At 37.9% G+C, this 25,322-nt stretch overlaps 2 protein-coding genes across 3 annotated transcripts in view; one reads left to right on the top strand and one right to left on the bottom strand.

Moving 5' to 3' along the window:
• Positions 1-2,187, top strand: part of sfxn2 (sideroflexin 2) — a 58,421-nt gene extending 56,234 nt beyond the window's left edge. For both annotated transcript variants that reach the window (XM_039775282.1, XM_039775274.1), the window contains exon 12: positions 1,885-2,187. In XM_039775282.1, the coding sequence (XP_039631216.1) occupies positions 1,885-1,984 (100 nt within the window). In that variant the 3' untranslated portion in view covers positions 1,985-2,187. The remainder of the gene's footprint in view (positions 1-1,884) is intronic.
• Positions 2,188-3,275: 1,088 nt separating this feature from the next.
• npm3 (nucleophosmin/nucleoplasmin, 3) lies at positions 3,276-24,973 on the bottom strand. The gene is made up of 6 exons (XM_039735817.1): positions 24,961-24,973; positions 22,225-22,319; positions 19,164-19,283; positions 11,790-11,883; positions 9,514-9,621; positions 3,276-3,702 (listed from the first exon to the last, which is right to left on the bottom strand). The coding sequence occupies exons 1-6, from the start codon at positions 24,971-24,973 to the stop codon at positions 3,692-3,694; spliced, it is 441 nt and encodes a 146-aa protein (XP_039591751.1). The 3' UTR covers positions 3,276-3,691.
• Positions 24,974-25,322: the final 349 nt, after the last annotated feature.

The raw sequence follows: 25,322 nt of genomic DNA, 5'->3' as shown, positions 1-25,322 counted from the left end.
CCACACCATATGGATATTGTCAGATTCTTTTATTCACAAAGTAATAAATTCTGTTTGGGAATCTTCTGTTGGTGCAGCTGTTCACAATTTTCTACTGAAACACCAGTTCACATGATTCATCTGTCCATTACCAAATCTGCCTGTTGTGGGGTCTTGTGCCAGTCTCTCGCTCTCTCTTCACATTGGCAATCCCTCCCACACTCCTTCACACTGGTGCCAGGTCAGAGGTGCCAGTAATATTAACATATGCATCTTTTGGAGGTGGGAGGAAAACCCATATGGATACACGGTGAGAACATGAAAAGTAGTGCATGGACTAGAATTCCCATCCAGGGGTCTGGAGATGTGAAGCACTGGCCTTAGGAAAATCTCCACTCTGCCCCCTTCCAACATATACACATACACACTGGCCAGTACTGGGTTGGACCCCTTTTGCCTTCAGCACTGCCACAATTCTGTTGTCGTGGCATAGATTCAATAAGCTGCTGGAAAGATTCCTCAGGCATTTTGATCCACATTGATACAATACTATTGTGTAGTTACTGCAGATTTTTTGGCTGCACATCCATGATGCCAATCTCCCATTCCACCACATCCCAAAGGTGCTCTATTGGATTAAGATCTGGTGATGTTGGAAAACCATGAGTACAGTGAACTCTTTGTCTTGTTCAATAAACTGAGTTTGAGATGATCTATGCTTTGTGACATGGCGTTTTATCCTGCTGGAAGAAGTCACCTTAGGATGGGTACACTGTAGTCATAAAGAGATGGACATTGTCAGCAAAAATACTCAGGTAGGCTGTGGCATTTAAATAGAGCTCAATTGGTGCTAAAGGGCTCAAAGCGTACCAAGAAAATATCCTCCAAACCATTAAACCACCACCACCACCAGCCTGGACCTTTGATACAAGGCAGGATGGATCCATGCTTTCATGTTGTTGATACCACATTCTTGCCCTATCATCCAAATGTCTCAGCAGAAATTGAGACTCATCAGACCAGACAATGCTTTTCCAATCTTCTGCTGTCCAATTTTGGTTAAACAATGGGAATTGTAGCCTCAGTTGCCTGTTCTTACAGGAGTGGCACTCAGTGTGGTCTTCTGCTGCTGTAGCTCATCTACTATAAGGTTTGACATGTGTGTTCAGAGATGCTGTGCATACTTTGGTTGTTAACAAGTAATTAATTTGAGAGGAACCAGTATGGCCATTCTCCTCTGACCCCCGTCATCAACAAGGCATTTTTGCCCAGAAAATTGTCACTCACTGGATACTTTGTTTTTCCTGACCATTCTCTGTGAACCCTAGAAATGGTTGTGCACGAAAATCCCAGTAGATCGGTAGTTTCTGAAATTCTCAGACCATCTCGTCTGGCATCAACAACCATGCCACATTCAAAGCCGCTTAAATCGCCTTTCTTCCCCATTCTCATGCTGTTTGAACTACAGTAGGTCATCTTGACAATGTCTACATGCTCAAATGCATTGAGCTGCTGGCATGTGATTGGCCGATTAGATATTTACGTTAACCAGCAGTTGGACAGGTGTACCTAATAAAGTGGCCAGTGAGTGTATACACACATTCTCTTTAAGTGTATTATTTCTTTACTACTATTTTTTTACACATGTCCTTTATTTTGCATGCATTAATGATACATGGCTGCCTTACAACTTTCTAGTTGAACTGGTTAACCTTTATGAATAAAGGCATGTAATGTCTCCAGTGTGTCTAGTAGCCAGGTGTAAAAGGGAAAGGGAATTTCTGTCAGTCAGCATTCAGTAATGGCTGCTTAACCTCTCTCGTGCTCTCTCTCAGGCATCAGGGCATCTTACCGGCTTATGTGGATGGTCACATTAATGATTTCCTTTCCTTTTCCTACTTCAAGTTCAATAGCTGTGTCCAAGCTGGAGCCAGATCTAAGGGAGTCCATTCAGGAACGCTACGGGAATACTCTGAAGTACGTTTACTTCAACAAGGGACTGTAACTGCACCGAGTTCAGAACTGTCAGCAGCACTGGCCAGTGGATATGGACACTTCACCTGTTACACTAGGTCTTTTTAAATTGTTGGTTTTATCGAAGTGTGCTGTCTTCATGGAGTCGTATGTCTTTACCTGGCAAATACTGTTAATGTAATAACATACTTGAATCAGGCAATTTTTGAAGAATAAATTTCACTTGAAATTAAATGTTTTCCCTGATATAATAAGCCCATAAATGTGTCAGTACCTCACCACATTAAGTGCTCCTATCTTCACAATCTACAGGTTTGCAAATCTTTCCAGCCTAATTGGCATAATTAATTGTGCTCTTTGCTATAAGTATAGCCAGTGCTTCTTGGTTCTCTAAAAATCACCAAACACAAAGCATATCTATGAATGTGTTGGACAACAGGATCTTAAAATGGCACTGATTAATTTTCACATTTTGTTAAACGTCAAGAATTGTGCCCTGAAGCAGGTTTTGAGTAACACAGAACCACAAGCTTGACACCATTCTTATCTTTTATTATTTTTAATTTCATGGCCAGAGAGAGCAAAGTGCAGCCAAGGCTTGAAGAATGTCCATTTTAGGGACCACTGTGTTCCATCTTTGCTATTTGCAGGTTGGGTTCTTTCCCTTATTTGTCTGTGATTCCTGGCATGAATCTGAACAAATCACATTGTGATAAGATAAAAAAGACTTCTTTCAAAAAATGGAATGACTGCGACTTTGCCAATGGACTGATGCAGTGACTGCAATACTATGGATGTTGATAGTCCTGTTGAACCTCCTGCTCAAGAGTTGCCCATTTGGCTGATTTTAGGCATCTGGTGCCAGTGTATCTGCCAATTATTTGAGTCTACTCAATTCAGTTTACGGGTCACTGAGGCTGGTGCCTATTCCAGCAGCATGAGGTATATGGCAGAAAGCAGCCTTTCTTTGTGGAGCTTCTCTTCACTGGGCAATCTCCATACACCCTCATACTGGGACACTTTCAGATATGACAAGAAAAAACAATAACTGGAAAAACATGCAGGCACCACACAAAGAGCAACAGGGTGAAGGAAATGAATCTGAAACAATGAGTCAACAGCAGTAAACACTGTGGAGACACTGCTATTCATCATCTCTTCACAAGCATAAAAATGAACAGAAAAGTGCAAAGGTCCAAGATCTCAGTCACTACATTACACTAATGGAATTTATGCAGATGTGCCAGGTAAAGGAGGCTAAATCCCATAATAACAACTACATACTTGAGAAATACAATAATTTTGCACATTTTTTACAGCAGTCACTTTTCAACTAGATTTATTCTTGTGAAGGAAAAGCTATTCCATCTAGAGATGCACAGTGCATTGATTTTAGGCTAGAAAAGTATGCCACCCTGTGAGTGGAAAAAGTAATCAGTTAAAGAGGCTCAACATATTAATTACCATGCATATATATAATAACATTTATAATGAGATGAATTATATACGGCCAAGATGCATGTTTCCATTTCATTAAATATTCATCTTCATTTTATAATGTGTCCTTCCAGCAAGCAGCATCTCAAGATAAAACCACACAAAATCACAAAATGCAGAGACTCGACGTGGAGCCTCCTGCAGTCCTGGGATGGCCAGTGTAGAAAACTGCGTCTCGGATAAAAACCAGATATGAATTCTCTTTTTCAGCGGGCTTGCAGAACACATCTCCAGAACTCTACTATTGTGTAACTGAAAAAACACAGAAATTAGTTATTTGTCAGATTTGAACAAACTCCCTAAAACACAGAGCAGTGGTCATTAAAGCTTTAACAGTGATAGCCGAGTCCAGCCTACTGATTTTTCTTCTACTTGTAAAGCACAACCTTGACAGACAACACCCAGAAGTCACACTTCATTACACAAGAATCCCGGGCAAGCTTGGCAATCGATGACGTGGAGCAGGAGATTGAACCAGTGACCTTATATATTTAGGTCCAGTTTCCTGCCAGGTTATGACATTCGTTATGTGTCTTGGTTGCTTTACAGATTTTAGATTTTAACTTCTGCACAAACCAGGATTACGCACAAGAACCTCTGATAGCTGTGTGTACACAATGCCATCTTGTTGTTTTCAGACTTAAACCTTTTTCTCACAGGGGTATTATTGTGTGGTACTCCGGTGGGTAAACCACTGTGCCAAGCGGACAGGGTGCATGCAATAACTGTGAATTAGACGCACAGGGGCCATTGGGTCTATTACTTTTTGCTCATTTTGTACTTTGTTACTCCCCCTGTTCACCCCTAGCACTATGTTTACCTTCTTATATTCTAATTGATATTTTTCTATGTGCAGAGGGTTGCTTTGAGGGCCCCTTCCTATCACTGAACAATAATTCCAGTACAAGTCAGGGATCTGTTGAGAAGATACTTAGAAGAGAAGCTTGTTTATTTATTTATTTAAAAGTCGGACTTTAAAGACCTCAACACTTCAATTACTTGTGGATATGACTCTTTGAACACTTGTGCGTGTTCTAAAGTTATTTGACTGCACAATGATTTTATTCTACCAAAAAAGGACACTTTCTATCCAAAAAATGAAACAAATTCAATAGCATCCTCACACCTACACACCTGATTAATTTTCTGCCTCCCACACCCATAAGACATTGGTCTTAGTGCCACTCAACGCTTGCTGCTCTTCTAAGTCTGCCCCTTAAGTCCTCTAAGAGATCATCAAATTTGTCGACTGTTACTGCACTTGGCTTTATAGGCTTGGGTGAAAGGTGAGTGGGTTAGGTGGGTTCTGTAGGGGCCTGGGGTCGAAGGAAATACATGCTGTTTGATAAAACACAGAGCAATTTATGAAGACTGGGACCAAGCCCAATTTTTGTCAAGTCAGAATATGGGTATGACAAAAATCCTATCAACTAAGCCCACCGTCATCTTATTTCTTAACTATTGACAACCCCTCACTTCCCTACACTTTTCCTAACATTTTTCCTGTATTCAGGCACGTTGCCTACTTTTATCACAATACGTTGTAGGCATTGGGCAGAAAAAGTTTAATTAACTTTAGTAACCCCAAGCTGTTAAAATTTACAACTTCAGTGAATCACAACTAAAGTGCATCTCCTAAGCAGAAAACAAGACAAACAAAATACTACCATAAAGATGGCCAGCCAGACTGAGGAGCGGATGAAAGTAAATTTTATGAAATAAGAATATTTAGTCCATCTGGCTGCTTTTGGTCGGTTTGGCATCTTTGTCAGCTACTACTACAGCAGTGGAAGGACATCCATTTCAGAAACAATGTGGCAAATAGTAATGGCAGTGCAACCAGCTGGCACACAGGAGGGTCAACTGACTTTCTTTAAGAGCCACGCATAAAGAGGACTCAAATGGACAACCTTGTTTTTTGAAATCCAATGCCCCACATTTTGGCTGAAAACTTTCAGTAACAATGTCTGACAGACTGTTCTTTACATGCTAAAAATCTAAATTATTATTCCTCTCCATTATGTTTGATTCAGGTGGGATGTTAATTTGTTCTTTAGTCTACAAACAGGTAGGATGCTTTTAGGAACGATATGCTGTTTGATATGAAGTCATGCAGTTCTTAAGAGTAGCTGAAAAAAAAAACTTTGCAAAAAACTCACCAAGACAGGACATCATTCACTGACAAGAAAAACTTCAAGTTCATAATCATCCCTGGGAAAATCTAAGGGGCCTCCTTTTTATGCATCTATGCCCAAAAGTGAACCGGGCCCGTATTTATCAAGCACCTCAGAATTACTCTTAGGAGCTGCACTCAAACTTGTACTACAGTACAAGCACAGTTTGCACCTGAGAATGATTGACGTTACAATTTTACGGCAGTTGCCCAAAGTGGTACTCATGACGTTTTGTAGTTTCCTTGGAAAACCTGATAAAGCTTTGTAGTTTTTTGATACTAACACTACGGGTTCACCACAAAGATAATAATACTGGACGAAAAAGGAAAAAAATAAGGTAGGAGTTTGCACTAGTTGCTACTTTGCAACATCATAAATATTGTACTTGGCACTAAGACAGAAAGACGGAGACACACACAAACACTGAATGATCCACAGCCACACTTCCAGAAAAATTAGCTATCCACTGTTATGGCCATGAAAAGCACCGTGTAAAGTAACAGTTCCACTGTAAATGACCATGGTTGTATGTTGTGTCCACTCTTCCTGTGTACTCTGTGACTCTCGCTTCTTGAACCATCTCAGGCCTGTACACTAATGCAAATATTCCAGGGGTTCATGGTATGCAGAGCTCAGCATACCTGTGTGACATTTAACTGCCCATCATCTGTTCAGCCCACTTCTCTTCAGGATAATATGCTGGCTGCTAGTTTGCATCCATGAGCTTGTGTTGAAACTGTGATATCACATATGTGTGCTTATCCACCCTTGAGCCAGTAATCATTATGTGCATGACAATCTGCATGAATGCAGCTTATTTTAACATTGCATCATGTAGTGTGGTGGGGAAATGTATTAATCTGTGTATTGCCTCATGTGTTGTAACGGCATTCAAAGTTTGGGGAAAAATTTGAAAAATGGTTGGTAGTGTCAAGCACAAATCACTGATACTTCGAAGCTGCATTTTCATATAATGTTTCCCTTGCTTTTATTTCCATTGATAGCACATGGCTTCTCAGTGTAGCTGGATCGATTATGTAATGTACAAAATTTGTCAAATTGTTCATTTCATGAATTTGTTGTCCAGCACTATATTCAGCCTTTCCTGAGATGTGTGTGCTCCAATCTCGGCCTGAACGGGACAGCTCATGAGCTCTCCTAGACACTGGTGAAGTTAGCAGCTCTCTCCTAAATTAGTTAAATTGAGAACACTATTTTCACTCCTTCTACTAAGAGTAGGATCACATTTGCATCACTCAGATTTTTGAGCCAGCTAGGACCATTTTCCTAATCTGACAAGCTTGATAAATACAGACCGTTCTTAAATATTGTTTTGATCTGGCTATTTTCCACAAAGCACTGTGGCAAATTTAGGATTTAAATTCTTTAAATTCACAAATTTCTGCATTAGTTTCAATTATCATTCATCAAATTAAGAAAACAGTCCATGTGATAAAACTGCTGAAACTGGCTTGTGGCACTGAGTGTGGCAAATGACATTAAACATGTCTAAACCAACTAAAACCAACTCAAGGCCACATTTCTAGTTCATTTATTGAGATCCAAATATGGATTCACCACAGGAGGCTGTGTTGCTGTATTGTTGGCTTTCGAAGGGTAAAGTGGGGTATAAAAAGGAATATGGATTAATGAAGACCTTGACAGATACACAAACTAAAGTAAAAAATCAGTGTTGCATGAAAAGAACTCTGTGTCCTCCAGAAATTCTAAACCTACAAAGGTAAAAGTGGCTCCTTCAGCAGTCAGTACTTCTTGGCAGTCCCGAAATCAACATGATGACCCTGCCTGGCAATTACGCAACTAGGTCTCCTATCATGGAAATGTGACATCACGTTTCTGGTCCCACACCAATACCTCTGCTGTGAAGTGGCAAATACACTTTACGCAGATGCTTACTGCCCCCTAGTGGCACACCATCTCCACAATCAAAAGGCAAAACAAAACTATAAGTTGAGCTATTTGGTGACTCTCCAGTCTTGTGGTGTGCCTTTTCAGACGGGCTCACTTCACTCTGTTGTCTTGAGGCCTCATCTCCATCTACAGTGGATTCAAAAAGTATTCAAGCGCCTTCACTTTCTGCACATTTTATTGTGTTGTAGATTTCATTTTGAATGGATATATCTGACATTTTTGCCCATCAATCTAGACTCAAATAACACATATCAAGTGAGAATATTATCAGATATTTTTCCAGATTTACTAAAAATCAAAAAGAGAAATCTCCCATTTACATAAGCACTAGCTGTGTTACCCACCTTTGCCCAGAAAATTTCCTAAGATAATCGGCTTCAGTCATTGTGCTCTTGAATAATTAGGTGCAGTAATACGTAATTAAATTAATACAAAATTATTTATACAATATTGGCAGCTTATTTTTCACCCATGCCTAATGTTCTTACTGTTGTTCACTGGAGCTACTTATTCTCTTTTCTTTTTTGGGGGGGGCCATAGATAAAGCCCGACAATATGTTTTAGTAAGTTGTGGTTTACTTTAACTCAATCCGTTCAATAAATTCCAAATCTGAAATGCTTACATTTTATGCTAAAAACATACCTGGCATATTGAAATGCATCAACCCCTCCACCCCCACATCCTTAAGCCAGGTGGCCAGGATTTTCATTTAGTGGTTTTGAGAATGGAATTACTGGTAAAAAAGCAATGAAATATAAATCTATGTTTAATTATTTAATGTAAACTATCTGCAAAATACCAATTGAGAAATTTTCACATCACAATCAGCGCCTTATTGAATAGAAATAATGTGAACGTTATGTGAGAGTTATGTTGGTTATGTTTTGTGGGTGCAAGAACTTTGAAGTAGGACCTTAAGGTATAACAAACCGAAGGGAGTGGGTTTTACATGCATGCATAGGATCTATCTGTCTTGTCCAATGGGTTGACTGACACTGTGTATAGTGTCCATCCCCTCTCTCTGAGCTGCGCTAATACTGGTGGTCACAGCTTATTGTCTTGGGGCATGAGGAATCCAAATCCTCCTGTATTTCTCTCTACCTCCCTGGCTGCTGGTCGATTGGTGTACAGTGCATAAAATGCCTAATTCATGGAGTACTGATGAGATAATACCCATCCCAGAAGATGGAAACCACTCTTGAGTAAAAGGCATATGACAACCCACTTGGAAAAGGATTATCTTATTCAGTAAGACTAAAGTTGAGCTGTCTGCATAAAACTCCAACCAGGTACTGCTAATCACCTACCTTTTACCACAAGTATGATAAAGCATGGTGGTGATGGCAGCATCATTCTAGTGACTGGTCAGAACGGAGGAAAACGATGAGCCAAATACAGAGAGGTCCATGAAGAAAACCTTCTCCAGTGTGCAAGTGACCTCAAACTAGGTGAATGGTTCATCTTTCAGTAAAAACAATGATAAAAACAATGACCAGAAGAATACAGCCAAGACAACACTGGAGTAGATTTGGGACCAGTCTGTCTGTCCTTCAGTGGCCAGCCAAAGCCCAGATTTGAACCCCATAGATTATCTGTAGAAAAACCTGAAGATGACAGTTTACAGAAACTTCCCTTTTTGATTTTTTAAAAAATGTGCAAGCCTCTCCTAAAATATGTTTCCACTTAGTCATTATGGGTTATTGAGTGTGGACAGATGGGCAAAAATGGCAAATGTTTTCAATTTAACATTAAATCTATAACACACACAAAGTTTTTAAATCCACTGTATGGATCAGGAATCTTCACTGTGGAATCTAACAAACTCTTGGAAGGATCACACGGCGACAAGTTGAAAACATTAACTAGTCAACGGATATTGTCCTGAGATACACGACAATGACAGAGATGCCTTGGTGACTGTTTTGGCTGCTAAAGTAGTACATATTATACAATTACCTTTAGGGATACTCTGTCCTGTTTTATTTTTTGCTGGCTTGAAAGGGAAAATTTGTTCTTTCTTGCCTTCATTCTTCTCTAAGGTGTATTCCTCATCTTCTTTAATAACTATAAAAAGACAAACATTTACATAATTTAAAGATTAAAAAACTCTTGCCACCTAAGAAAGGGATCCAAAGGATACTGAAAAAACTTATGGATACAGGAAATTTGATACAATCAATCACGGCAAGACTGAATACATCAATGGTCCTAGAAGAAGCACATCTATCTTAAGACTTGCTAGACTGAGAACAAGGCGGCGGTACTGACACTTCCATTTTATAGGGTGAAGCTGCTTAGGATTATAATGGCTCTTATATTAAGTTGCCTGAGCACCGCTAGGATTTTTTTTTGCTGTGGCCACCACTATAGTCATTATCATAATAAAATATAAAACAAGCATGTATAAACATATATGTAACACCCAGAATCATTGGCCCAAGTCTCAATATATTGAAATATTAATGACTTCCTCTACTTTACTGCATATCTTCTCTCCTTTGTTTGACATTTTTTCATCATCCAGTTTTTATGCACATAGAATGTTCCTGCTTTGACCTTATAGATCTTTAAAGGCTCATACACTGGGATGGACTCAGACTGCTACACACTCACAGGTAGGTCACATTCCAGTGATCTTAGTCCCAATTTTCAACTATGTTTTACACACCGCTGGACAATTTCCTAAATAAACATGGATCACTGGAAACTGCTGTCGTCTTTTACACTTAATTTCTCAGTGTGGGACTGTTTGTTTGGCTTCCTTACAATATCAATCTGATTAATCAGCAAGTACTGAGAAACTGAAGGAAGGTGCCATATCAAAAGCAGTTTTGAAATTTTATGGAAGTTGTGGAATATATATACATTAGTACGTTAACTAAAAAGAGCTTGATTCTTTAAATTCAAATTAAACTGACCCAGTCAATAAAACAAAGATAACAACCCTAAAACTATTAGAAAGTATTAGAAGGGCCATTACTGTGCATTATGTATCACATTAGAACGGGCTGAATAAGTGCAATAAATCAAAAGTACAGAACCACTCGCTTCAGAACCTGGCAAGGCAACATTGTAGAATGAATTTTGTTTCCAGAGATTATAAAAAACGTTGGCATCAAGACTTTCCAATGTAAAAGCAACCATTCTGTTTCAGAACGAACTCACCACAACCCAATGCGCATTGAGTTCACACCGCATGAAGTCTAAACCATCCAAGTTATAAAATGCAGTGTATGGGCCAGCGAACTATTCAAGTCACAACATTCATGTGCAACTGCAAACAAAGCAATTGTTTAAATGCAAAATGTGACAAACTTTATACAGAGAGCTAGAACAATACTAGCTTCATTCTGAACTTCTCTTTGCATATTTGGCCTAAAACTTTCAAAGAGCAATTTATGGTATGATAATACAGAACAAAACTAAAGTCTGGCTATACAATGAAAACGGTGAACACATCGGAATGACATGTGCACGCTCGGATCACTTTGAAGTTCGTGCTTGTGTTACCCTGTCAGATCAGTCCCTGCACATCAGTAGTTGAGCAACCAAACATCACATCACTAGATCAATTGACATTTTTATAACAAGATTTGTTTCATCATTATACAAGTAGCTAGCTGAATTAACATTTAGAAATATCCCACAATGCAGTTCACTTCAAGGTATCTCAAAAACGTATTCCTTTATGCTTTAAGATATCTTGAAATGCATTTTGGGTATTTTGGGACATATTGCAGTTATTTTGCTATATCTGGAAATGAATTTGACATAGCTTGAATTGTATTGTAGATATCTCAAAAGTTATATTTGGATTATCTCAAAATAAGTTCATGTCTTTTTTTTTTAATATATCTTGAAATGTATCTGAGGTGTCCTGAAATGAAATTGTAAATATTTTGAAATTTTAAGTTGTATGAAGTTAGGCAAAGACATTTTACAGCAGCAATAGGTGAATCTGACATACCTAAAAATTTACTTTAGATATCTTGAGTACTTGATTAGATTTCTAGATATCTTAAAATGTCATCCAAAACATTTTGATGTATCTGAAAATGCACAAGATTTCTAGCTAAAGAATAAGTTTTAAAAGTAATACACATGCTCTTTTTTATAACCAGTTAATTTGCCTATTACACACACTGCACAGTCAATATTAAAACGTTAAATTCAGTTAAAAATGCATGTAATTATCAGATGGCACTCATGCTGATGCTACTGTACAAACTTACTTAATATATGTAATCCACTGATATTGACTGGACCGGAGCCAGATATTAGTCGAAAGGTGACGGGGGTCTTCAGATGAAAGTCTCCCAAACTGACCTAAAATACAAAATAAAAAGTGACACTTGCACTGTTTCCAAGACCAGAGCAGCAGGTGCAGCATTCACTCTATACACTTCTCTTTATTGAATTGTGAGACTAATATAAAACCAACAACTAGGAGGAGGGAGACAATCTACAGTTTTCCAGGGGGCAGTCCAGTAGAAAAGGCATACAGGAGTTCATTTGTATGAATAAAAATGTCTGTTGTAAAAATACAATTGGAAAAACAAACGGAAGAAAGGGGTAAATTTAATGCCAGGTGGTTTAGACGGTTCAGTGTTTGGCTGTTTTGGCCAGTGTAATCAGTGTGTTCTAACTTTAAGGGTACTAGGCACAGGTAATGCCAAACTTCTACACAAAAAAATGTTTTGTAATTTAATTTTATTATTCATCCTAAAAATGATCAATTTCATTCCCAAGTGAATACTGTTAAATATTGCGGTGGGCTGACACCCTGCCCAGGGTTTGTTTCCTGCCTTGCGCCCTGTGTTGGCTGGGATTGGCTCCAGCAGACCCCCATGACCCTGTAGTTAGGATATAGCTGGTTGGATGATTGATGGATGGATGGATGGATAGATGGATGGATAAATACTGTTAGATACAATATATTAAAGATGAAGAAAGGATTTGACATGATGTGTAAAGAACTGTGGAGACACTCGCTTGAATGGGTGTCCAGTCCAGTTCTTAGAACATATTGGTTTCTTTCCTCTTTACTTTTGTTCTTCAACCAACAGTTTAAAAACCAAAGTTGTAGCCATTTTTCACTTAAACAGTTACAGCTTCATCATAATAATTCCACAGCTGATGTTTATTAATTAAGCTTGCAAAACAGTGAAAAGGTTTTTTGTTTTTTGAAGAAAATGTGCAATCTAACAATGTAATGTTTGTTCAAGAGTTATTTAAACTGGATAAATTCAGATGGGGGCCACTGCTCTCCATCATTAAGATGATGTTAGAATACCAAGACTTAATGCTTTCAAGCCTGCATAAACCAATTCAGCTTTCAATATGCACTTTGCACTCATTGTCTGCTCAATTATTACTCTATCATTTACCATATATGCATCTCCCAACACTGACGCTGAACACAGCAGAAAGCAATCCCTACTGACCTCAAGGTGCACATCTTTGGGACATTGAAGGAGTAGCAGGAGCAAAACTTAAAGAACACAGCAGAGCTAACAACTGTGCTACTGTATAATGCGTCTGTATAGTTCTTTGGCACTTTGTTTCATTATTAATGGAAATACTTTATAAATAAACATTTAAAATAATAGATCCAATTTTAATTGGATTATTTTTATCCCTACATAATCTAAAAGTACTATAAAAATGGGATACACAAAACCAGGGCTGTAGAGTCAGAGAGAATTCTGGGTACCTGGAGTCGGCAAAAATGTACCAACGCCAACTGTAATAAAAAAAATATAGCATCTTCAAACGTCCTATTTCACAAACAATAGTCATAGTAAAGTACTTCTCTGATGTAAGTATAAAGCCCAGTTGTGTTACTACTACTGTGAAGTTCAGCTGAGCTATTATACAACCTGACATTTACATATTGTAATCTGGATTATGGTACATTACAAAAAGTGTTTTCATTTTATTTCAGATATAATGTGTTTAACAAGTTCATTTGAGTGTAAACAAGTGTATTGATGTTGGTGTAGGTGTGTGCTATAGCCTGATGTGTGTTCAGGGGTTCTGTCTGCATTCTCCACATTTGCTCCCATCCAGGGCTGAACTTTAGCAAAACTTTGCACACCACCTGTTCTAGAAGATTTTGAAATTAAAAAGGAACAGATTCTATGTATTGTGACACATAATTCTAATATGTTAAGCACAATTGAGAAAAAGAATAAAGTAGATGAAGGAAGTGACAAACAGATATTAGAGGAAGACAGTTCTGCAAGTATTGGAGAAAGTGAAACCGAATAGAATAGTGAAATTTTGGATAACCTTGCTGAAGAAGCATCTAAGCTTACTACTATTCAATATGTGCATTGTGCTGTTCATCCTCTGCAACTTGCAATAAGAGATGGATTTAAAGATCATCATGCAGCTACTCTAATGGGAAAATTGAGGCAAGTAACTGTTGCAGCCAGGGCCTCTAAAACAGATGCCATTTTGAAACGACGTGCAGGAAAAGGAGACATTTTGTATCAGACAACACGCTGGGGAAGCACTTATTTGATGGTAAAGCGTTTGCTTGAACTAAAAGACTTTCTTGATGAACTGGACAATGAAAATGTTTTATTAACTATTGTTTTATTAACTTGTGCCAGTCGGCACAAGTAAAAACTGCAAAGTCTACATTCTTACCCTTTTACTGTCACCAAGAGGTTACAATATGAAGATTTAACAACTGGTAATTTTTTCTTGAAATGGAAGAGCTTGATATATTGCCTGAACAAAAGTGGAGGGTTAATAGCTAATGGCATTGTATCTTCAATGAAGAAAAGAGGGTCCCTTACTGGATCTTACTGGATCAAATCTTGTTAGCTGCTATTTATGTTGATCCAATGAGCCAAATTTTGTTGAGCAGTGACCAGATTGCTAATGGAAAAAAGAGACTATGATGTAGCAGTTCACATGAAGGGATTACTACTACGTGAAATGCCACCACTGGATGAAGCTACTGTATATGCATTGGTAACTCAGGATCATCCTCTTCAAGTGAAGAATTAGACTTTGATTCCTACTTGAACAAAATGGAAGTTTCAAAAGCAAAGCGACGTTGCCTATGCGTGAAAGATAAACAACCAGTAAATATTCAAATAAAGAGATTCCAGCAGGAAGTTTTTAAAGAGTTAAAAGACGCTGAAAAGTATGATCACTCATCGAAACTAACTGTAGAAGCAGCCATCCCTGTTGATCCAGAGATTATTAGTGATGTGGGTAGAACTGTAATAGCAATGCCACCCACCCAAGTCAGTGTTGAAAGACTAATAATACTCAAGTCAGATTTAAGAGCTTTTATGAAAGAGGATCTGGCAGAAGCAATTCTGTTTCTTAGAAAACTGCATTGAGTTAATTTTGGATTGCATTTTTTAACAGCTATTCTACTCTACAACTATTCAAGGTTTAATATATAAACTGTTTTTTGTTCATGTACTTTAATCTTTGTTTTTGTTTGAAAACTACCGAAGAATGTGGTTTATAATTTACTGATAAACTGATCAGAAACTGATAAAGTTCCTGTTCCTGATTTTTATACATGCTACTACTTTATAGCCATGTGATAAAAACAATAAATAAAACCTTATTGTTTTCATTTTTTTGTCTTTTCTTTAACTGGCCAATAGAGAATCAGCTTCCTAGCCAGTAGTTCTGTGGTTAAATGACATGTATGTTGCCTTCCTTCAATCAACATGGAAAATACATTAGCATATTAAATCCAGAGGAGTCGGAGTCAGAAGTACTGGAAACTAAGGAGTTGGAGTTGAAGAATTTATCTACCGACTCCACAACCCTGCACAAAACACCAGGGGCCTAATGTATAAACGGTGCGTACACACAGAAATGTTGCGTAAGAACATTTCAACGTTCGAATCGCGATCTATAAAACCTACACTTGGCATAAAGCCACACACTTCTCCACGGTATCTCATACCCTGTCGTACACAAGTTCTCCGCTCGGTTTTGCAGACTGGTGGCACCCAGCGTCAAAGCAGTGCTACTGTTCCTGTGTGGTTACCCTTTATTTCTTAGAACCACATTCCTGACACGGCTTTATAAATACACTAAAACTAACCGCATATTGTTTATTAGTGTAATGCATCTGATTGTAATTAACCTGTAGTAATATAATGGCCCAGGGAATATCCATAGTATTCCAAATATCATAACTGCTTTAGCGTTGTTATTCTCACTGCACCTTCTTCTTCTTTCAGCTGCTCCCGTTAGGGGTTGCCACAGTGGATCATCTTTTTCCATATTACTCACACTGCACCATTCAGAGTATTTATATCACTGTATCTGAGTGGGGAATCACAGCAGCAGCTGATCGGAAAGAGAATTATCGGTATACAGCATCAAGCACACGCTGCCTCAGCCACGGCAAAACGATTGCAGATGGCTTAACGTCTATTACAGAGCTGATTGTGTGGCAATTGGGTATTTGGTGAAAGAAAAGTAAGGACAGGAATTGGAGGTTAGTACATTTGAAAGAGACAGTACTGCTACAATAAATTATTTCATCGAAGGTCGCAGCATCTTGTGTGAGACATGAACAATCACTGCACCATTGTGTTCCCATGTTTAATAACATGCTTTTATTCCAATCATCATGAAAATGATAACACATATACATCTCAGTATTTTAATTATTCAGAGAGCTGCAATATCACAAATGTAATGGATTCTATGTCCTGTCAGAGAAAGAGAAAGAACGGAAACACCTAGTGATTCACACACATACTGTAGAGCACATTGAAGATCAAATACAAAACAAAGCATTTAACATGCTACTTTAGTTACGATGGGATTTGAGAAACTAGTAAATTAAATGATTTTAAAATGAAGTTTATTATTTTCTACTTTAATGACAAAATAAACTCCGTGATTAAAGTGGAAATTTCGAGATTAAAGTTGACATTTCGTGCTTTTTTCCCCACTATGTGCCATTTTTTTTGTCTGTACCCTAATAAGCTCAGACGGTGGGCTACAACTCGCCTTTTCACAGTGACTTTAATATGTGACTTCTTTTTTATTTTGCCACTGTGCGACACACTATGTCACTCGATCAACTTCCTTTTGTTGATTATACCACTGTTTAAATCAACAAATGATATGTTTTTTCTTTGCCTCCACTTGGTATTTGCTGAAATTCTTATATTTTCCCCCATGCTTTTCCCATTGTCTTTTCACAGAATGCTGAGCTTAAGGGCTATTTACAGTATATTGATTTGCATATTCAAAGAGGAGTAATTCTAGGAGGATTTTTGTGCTTACGTCATGTTATAGTGCGAATTCTACGCACGCCGTTATGCATGAGGCCCCTGGAGGCTGAAATGTGCTTACGCACAGAAATATCTAGATGCAGGAATCTGTGCGTACTCCAACTTCCACGTTCTTCCGTTACATAAATCCCGGTCAGCATGAAAAGTAACGCTCGTGCACACGCCTTCTGTCCCGCCCCAACTCCTACACCTCTATGAATATGCAAATCAATATAAATAGCCCTTAAGCTCAGCCTTCTATGAAATTTGTGAGACAATAGGAAAAGCACGGGGGAAAATATAAGAATTTCAGCGAATACCAAGTGGAGGCAAGGAAAAACTTACTATTTCTTGGATTGAACAGTGGTATAATCAACAAAAGGAAGTTGATCGAGTGACAGAGTGTTGGAGAAACTCAAAAGCTCAAGTCCACCAAGTCGCACAGTGCACGAAATAAAAAAAGAAGTCGCATATCCAAGTCGCCGTGAAAAGGCGAGTCATAGCCCAACGTCTGAGTGTTGTATGAAAGCTTATTAGGGTACAGAGAAAATAAAATAGGCACACAGTGGGGAAAAAAGCAGGAAATGTCAACTTTAATCTCGGAATTTCCACTTTAATTACGTAGTTTATTTTAGTCATTAAAGTAGAACATCATAAACATCATCTTAAAATCGATTAATTTACTAGTTTCTCAAATCCCGTCGTAACTAAAGTAAAACGTTAAATGCTTTGTTTTGTATTTGATTTTTGTGCACTGTGTGTGAATCACAACGTGGTTTTTAAACAGGCTTTCTCTTCCTCCGACAGGACACAGAATCCATTACATTTGCGATATTACAGCTGTCTGAATAATTAAAATACTGAGATGTATAAGTGATATCTTTTTCATAGGAATGAAAGCATGTTATTAAACATGGTGGCGGTACTGTCTCTTTCAAACGTACTAACACCCAATTCCTGTCCTTACTTTTCTTTCTCCAAATACCCAATTGCCACACAATCAGCTCTGTAATATACATTAAGTCATCTGTAAGCTTATAACGACGATTCTTCAAAACTTTTAAGGAACATTAAAATATCTTCGTAGTACGTGTTTAATAATTCTATCCATCTATCCTTCCAGCATACAGCAATCAATCAGGATCAATCTGTGAACTAGCTAGCGCTGCAGCACCGTGTCCTCACATGTTTAATTATTAACAATACAGATTATTTAAATGAAGTTAGTTTTATCTGTATAAAATAATCAACATATTTTGCTGCATTTCATGTTAAAAATCATATGTAAATACACGCTTTATAAAGTGGCTCAGGTTGTGCAATATTATAACTGTATCGCAAGTTTACACTGAGGTGATTGTACTTATAAGTACAAACAGTTCTACAAGGAGCACTTGATGGACTGATTGATTGTTTAAAGTTCTTGGGATGAAAACTGTTTCTGAACCGCGAGGTCCGTACAGGAAAGACTCTGCAGCGTTTTGCCGTGGGTGAGGGTGTGCCTGATGCTGTATCCCGATAATTCTCTTTCCGATGCTGCTGATGTGATTCCCCATCTCAGATACAGTGATATAAATACTCCGAGTGGTGCAGTGAGAGTAATATGGAAAAAGATGATCTGCTGTGGCAACACCTAACGGGAGCAGCTGAAAGCAGAAAAAGAAGGTGCAGTGAGAGTATATTGTTACAGGTTAATTACAATCAGATGCATTACACTAATAAACAATATGCAGTTAGTTTCAGTGTATTTATAAGGCCACGTTTAGGTTTTATACATCGCGATTTGAACATGGAAACATTCTTACCAATATTTCTGTACGTACGCACTGTTTATACATGAGGCCCCTGGTTTACAATAAACCATCTAAATATGCACCTGAATAAACTCCATAAAACATGATGCTGTGGATATTCCAAGGCTATGGTGGCTGCATCTCTGATATATTATCTTTTGATGACTGGAGCACAAGGCTTTAACAAAAAATATTACCAACTAATTGGCATTAGTTATTCTGATACAGCAAATATAACCACACATAAACGAAAATGATAAGCATATCCATGTTACATTCTTAAAGTTTTAAAAAGCTCTTAAAAATAACAATTCACTAGGCTCACAAAAACTACACTAAAAAATGGAATTTCATTTATTAAATTCTGTTTTATTGTTTTAAACAAAACAGCCTTCTCTCCTTCGGCTATACCAGAATTAAACCTTAACCAGACTATACTATGATGCAAGATGTCACTTTCAGCAGCACATTAAGGAGGTTTGGTAAAGCAATCGACAGACAGCTTCACCACTGTGTGATTCAATGTTGTAACGTGCATTACCATATTTAGGCAGGATGGATGCAGATTAACGATTGGTATCGACTGCTTTTTGCCTTTATAGTTGAGAGAAGTCAGCTCCACCACGTTGTTTTCATTCTTAGCAGTGCTGCCTAAGCAGACCTTTTAAAGAAAAGACAAACAATATTTAAAATTCCCATGTATTATTTTTTAAACAAGATGACACTTTATACAAAGCAATACAACAAGTCACAAATACAGTGTACATTATTTAATGTTTCTACAACTGGACTACTGATATGTTCAACACAAAGGTCAACAGAGAACTAAATTAAAGGTATTGTGGCATAGACAACTACAGTGTAGCTATCTACACTTTTCTCTGTATCCATAGTGATTATGTGTTCTCGCCATATATCTGTGTCTTCTCCTGAGGACTGGTTTCATACCCATTCCAAAGACATACACGTTCCATTGTCAGCCAATTGTAAAACTGACCTCAGTGAAAACAACAGTCTGGGCAGGGCACTTCAGTAAGCATTATTCTGATTGACTAGGAGTGTCCATGTTAGCACGGATTGCCACATCACATCAATAAAATATCTTTTAAGATTCTACTTTATCATTATGTGTCCTTTACTATTTTATTAAATGATTTCTGCCAGTCAGAATTCACTAATTCGAGAGTTTCCTAAGAACAAAATTCTCTGCCCCAAAATCCTGTTTAAGTGTTCATGAAGAACAGACTCAGTTGGCCCCTAACTAAAATCTACTGTGTCTTTTGCACCATCACACAATGATTCTCAATTATAATTCGAGACACGGTGGCAACACTTTTTCAGCTGTTTATGTCAAAAGCTGCTCTACCATCAACAGACACACCCTGCAGCTGATATTTCGACTATGGCATATGAGGCGAATTTATTATGGTACTTGTATGCTGTTTTCTAGTACTAAAAATCCAATGATAACATGATAGTTAATTTTCCAGTTTTCAGCATCCATGTAATTTACAAACTGTAGAAACGTATTGAACTCATCTTTGGCCACTTGGAAATACAAGTTCAAAGTCAGCATTGGACAATTACCCCATTTTAGATTCAGGCTCAGGACATTTTCATCATTCCTCGTTTTCCTCAAAGAAATACTCCATCCAAAAATTATGCATTTTTTATGTTACCTATATAATTTGTAGTGATGGCCAAAAAAAAAATGTAACCTCATGTTTTCATGCAAAAAGGAGAGAAAAGTTTATGATATAATAGAAGCCAATAGCGCTGTACAAAAATGATTTGAAAAAGTCCATGGAAAAAGCAAAAAAATCCATGTCAGCTATCCAGTCATATGCTCAATACGCGCAAAACAGGTGCTTCTTTTTAAATATTAGTATATGTAAATACCTCTGGAATACTCTGCACACATTGTAAACAGGAAAACTATACGCCATGGAGATGAGTTTTTGAATTGAAGTCCTGCATCTCTCCCCCTTATTTGTTGGTAAATAATACTGTTTTTAATTCAAAGATGACTTCCCATGAGGCTGTAGTTTGCTCTGAGTATTCCATAAGTAACTATTTAACAATATTTTAGCAAAAAAGCACATGTTTTGCACATTTTGTGCGAATACCTGGATAACTGACATGTAGATTATGAGACACAAGTAGCACAAGATTTTTTTTTCTATTTTCCATGGATATTTTCCACATCATTTGCCACTGTATTGTGCTGGTCACTATTGGTTTCTGTAGTGGAGTGTAAAATGACTAATATCTAGCATATTAGTACATAAATATTGTGTATGTCTTTATTTGCAATGTTTAACTGTGAAGAAGCCAGACAAACTAAATGTAGTATTAGGTAGTGTTTCTAAAGGCATGTTTGACTTTACCAGTAACAGCAGCGTTTTGAGAACAGTGCTTTTGATGTTTACCTTACCAACCTCCTGCAAGTCTTTAGGAGGTATTATTAAGTACTGTTTCAAGATGTGAAATTTATGGCGAGGGGATGGGAGCATGAATCAAGCTGGTCTGACAAAGGTGATTCTGTGCAGGACATTCTATAAGCCATACCCCACAGGAAGGTCATAAACTGGCTAGCTGGCAGGCACAGGCTTCAGCTCAACAAAACAACTGGGGGTGGTCGTACCTGAGTGCTTTCATTGGTGAATGGCCCAGGAAGGCATATGCAGGCTTATTCAATTGGTCATTGGAATTTGATTGTGGCTGAAACAGGACAGGACAAACCAAGGGAGTTGCCGGCACCCATTTGTCTAGACGTATATCAAAAGATGTTGGACCAGTATAAGAAAAGGCTCACCTGCCTTCTCAGTCTCTCCTCTCTATCTCACTGTCACCATCTGGCCACGAAGAGATGACCATTTTTCTCTCTTGTGGTTTCTCCATGAAGAAGACAACTCTGACATGGCAGCCATATTGAGAAAGGCATGTGGCCTGTTTTAATACTATGTTTAAATGCCATGGTGGGAGCAAAGACCAAGCATAGACTGAAGATAAGCCGAGAGCCGCCTTTGGACACAAGATGCACTGCTACTTAGGCAGTAATAGTATTTTTGTTACATTTTATTTTGTTTAACAATTTCAGCATATTATATTTAATATTTCACAAGTTATAGATAAAGAAGGTAAAAAGGAGGAAGTGCTGAAAGTGTATGAGGTCTACACAATAAAGAGCATAAAGGGGAAAATAAGATTATCATAGGCTCCTATACAACAAAACAGCTTTTATTATACCATAAACCTTTTCCTCTCCATTTTGCATGAAAACACCAGATTACATTTTTTTTCAGATACCATTTAAATTGTGCCATGAACCTCCAAGTTACTCCTGCAACAGATTAATGTCATACCCAGGACAGAACAATTGTAGGTTAAAGGACTTGCTCAAGGGCCCACCAGAGTGGAATCATTTCTGGCACTTACAGGATTCAAACCGGCAACCTGCTGATTGCCAGCACAGATCGCTAGCCTCAGAGCCTCTACCTAAAGTGCATTATGTTAAATATAATTATACACAATACACAAAGAATAATTGCTTTTTAATAAATATTCATAAAATAATTAAGCAAAAAGAAAAAAAGTCTAACCATTCGAACTTCCAGAATATGATCTTCAAAATCATCATTTTCATTCACCTCTGGGTGGAAAGTGTAGAATGGGACCTTGGACGTCAGCTCACAAGCTGTTAAATTGACAATAAATATAATGAGATGTCAAAAGTTTAATTAAATTCACTTTTTATATAGCACACTTCCATTAGCAAGCCCAGACTGCTACATATACTTGCAAATATACACATTCAGTTGAAGGTTACAGTAACTCTGGAGAGGATGTCATACTGGATGTGAATTTTGTGTACGCCTTCCCACTCACACTGGACCAATATGGAGTTGGTACATCTTTTGCGTTGTGAGAGTAAAACCTGGTGGATAAGCCATGTAGACACTGAAAGAACATGCATACCCCACACAGGCAGTTCTGGAGCTAAGGTGTGAACCCAGGACTCTCTGAAGCTGTGAAGAAGCAGTGCTAATCACTGTGTCACACAGCAATTTAAGGAAAATCATAAGAAGCAACAAAGTGCCAGATACAAAAATCATAAATGTAATATATACAGTACATTGGAAAAACATGTAATAACAACAATCTAAACACTATCAATTTCCTTAAATAATATAATATTCTCGACCTGCTTAATCCAATTTAGGTTTGCTGGGGGGCACCAGCACCAGTGTAAGGATAAAACATCTATCCTGGTGATACTGCTTGGCTAATCCATGAATAAATTAACCATTGAACTGCAAAATACAATAGCAAATGGTAAATCCGAATGCCAGGCTACACAGAATTCACCTGCCCTTGGCCAAATTATCTTAACTTTTCCAATTTTTACAACATCTGGTAATTTTTCAATTCCCTTTTTATCAACTCTTAAAACAAAGTTTGTAATAAACATGGACACTACTTACTCCAGACAGGCTCTTTATGCAAAGAAACAGACATCTGGGTACTTAACCAGATACTGCTGCTGTGCATTAAAGCAGCCACTGTAAGTTGTGAAAGGAAATGCGCTAAAGACATTGGCAATGGCTTTGGGTTATAATTTCAAATTGGTTTTAATTATGAAGATAACTTTTGCCGTTTTGGATATGAACATGGCATTGAACAACTGCTTTTTCCTGTTCGTCATGTCACTTTTGTGACAACAAGAGCCCCTAAGTCTCCTTTACATATTCCTCATATTTAAATAAATCTGATACTTTATGATGTGCACACACTTAACCGGTTGGCTGCCTTGGTATTTGCTCTAATTTGCCACTTTTGCATTATTTAATATGCTACATCATTTGCTTTTCTTTGCACACTTTGAGAAAATATTGTTTGGACTCTGCCGGAAGAAACACTGATAAAGTCCTTGCTCCAAAAATTCTCTATAGTGTTGGGAGGAGGAGACATTCCTAGTTAATTGAACACCAGTTTTTTTTTGTACCAAAACAATATTATTAGTTATAAATAATAAATATAAATTATAGTGGTCTCCCCTAGACATTCTCGTATATTCAGATACGGGGATGGATATTTCAGGAGTAAACCGCAAGACAATGATTATATTTTTATATTATGTACATTAAAGAACCATTAACAACAAATCAAATCTAATTAACAATAAATTGAACAATTATTAAAAAAGTAAAGTTGAATAAATCACTCTGCAGCTGGATGAATAAAAAATTTACCATGATAATTTTATTTTGGCAAACAATTCAGGTAAATCTGCGGTGGGCTGGCGCCCTGCCCGGGGTTTGTTTCCTGCCTTGCACCCTGTGTTGGCTGGGATTGGCTCCAGCAGACCCCCGTGACCCTGTAGTTAGGATGTAGTGGGTGGGATAATGGATGGATGTAAGGATGTCAGGTAAATTACCACTTTCAGTACAGTGGGTGAAGAGTTGCAAGAGACTTTAGCAATGCATGTAATGTAATACTTGTACACAAAATTTCTCTTATGTAAAGCAAAAAACGTTACCATTTGAACATTTTTCAAAACAATACAAAGGGACAAAAAAAGCGTACAATGTGGTTCTTTACATAATATGATTATCACATTTTTAAATATTTTTGGGGAAGCTTTTCAGATAAAGTACCACTTCTGGTTAGCAGATAGAGCTCAAAAGTTGATAGAAATCTACATTTTGTACCTAATACTTGTATGCAAAATTTGGTTGACCTAAGTTAAAGTATACTGAAGTTATTGTGTTTACATACAAACACACACACACACACAGAGGCAAACACACAGACGTAATTCCAAAAATGGTATTTTCAGACTCGGAGGTCTAAAACATTGCGATTCATCAATATTCAATATCAACCAGGAGTACCCAAGGATTCTCCCAAGAGACACAGTACCAAAGGAGTTCAGTCTTCATCTCAGGTCGCTGGATAGCGTCCATGTCTTGCAACCATATAGCAAGACAGGAAGCACCAGGACTTTTGCATAGATATCTGGAGAACCACAGACCCCTTTCCAGTGACCTCATGACGCCCCATGCTCTCCCAATCCATCTACTGAATTTATAGGAAGAGTCACCAGAGACATTAATGTCACTTTCAAGGTAAGTAAACCTCTCGACAAGGTGGACACTCCCTCCACAGACAACACTGCTGATGGCTGTGCCCAAGAGATCATTAAAGGACTGGATTTAATTTTAGGACGATTCCATTAATTTCCCTATACTTTGTATAGGAGAAAGTAAAAAGTGCCTGGCAATTGAGACCACTTAACCACTGGACTACATATAGGCTGGATCTCCACAGCTGCTCACCTGGTCCAATCATTGACGTCTGAAGGCTTTAGCCTTCCACCCTGTAAACTTCTACACTGCTCTGGTACCATGGGGTCCATGTGACCCCAGCCCTCTTTGGACCATGTTTTTTTGGAAACTATCACGATTAGTGACCTCACCTGCCACGTATTTTCTCGTAAGGCCTTCCTAAGTATGTGACAAATGTTCGATAGTTTCTAATTTTTTCCACTTATTTTTTACTTAGGTTTATTTTTGTTTGGGGTCAAATTGACCCCATAGTACTTTCAATTTGATACAGGTATTTTTTCCTTATTTAAAGGTTCTGTGACAGGCATGGCATAATACAATGGCGACACGACGGGGACTTTTTTGCAAAGAAG

Source organism: Polypterus senegalus, chromosome 1 (genome assembly GCF_016835505.1).
Source record: "Polypterus senegalus isolate Bchr_013 chromosome 1, ASM1683550v1, whole genome shotgun sequence".
NCBI lineage: Eukaryota > Metazoa > Chordata > Cladistia > Polypteriformes > Polypteridae > Polypterus > Polypterus senegalus.
Note: the sequence above shows the minus strand (reverse complement) of the source record. Positions and strands in the feature narration are given on the sequence as shown.

What these genes read in the sequence shown, in the direction of transcription:
- npm3 (XM_039735817.1), bottom strand. An exon ending in ATATTCTGGAAGTTCGAATG is followed by an intron (nt 19,284 to 22,224) that starts GTTAGACTTTTT and finishes TTTCTTTAAAAG; the next exon opens with GTCTGCTTAGGCAGCACTGC. An exon ending in CAGTGGATTACATATATTAA is followed by an intron (nt 9,622 to 11,789) that starts GTAAGTTTGTAC and finishes GTCTTTTTATAG; the next exon opens with TTATTAAAGAAGATGAGGAA.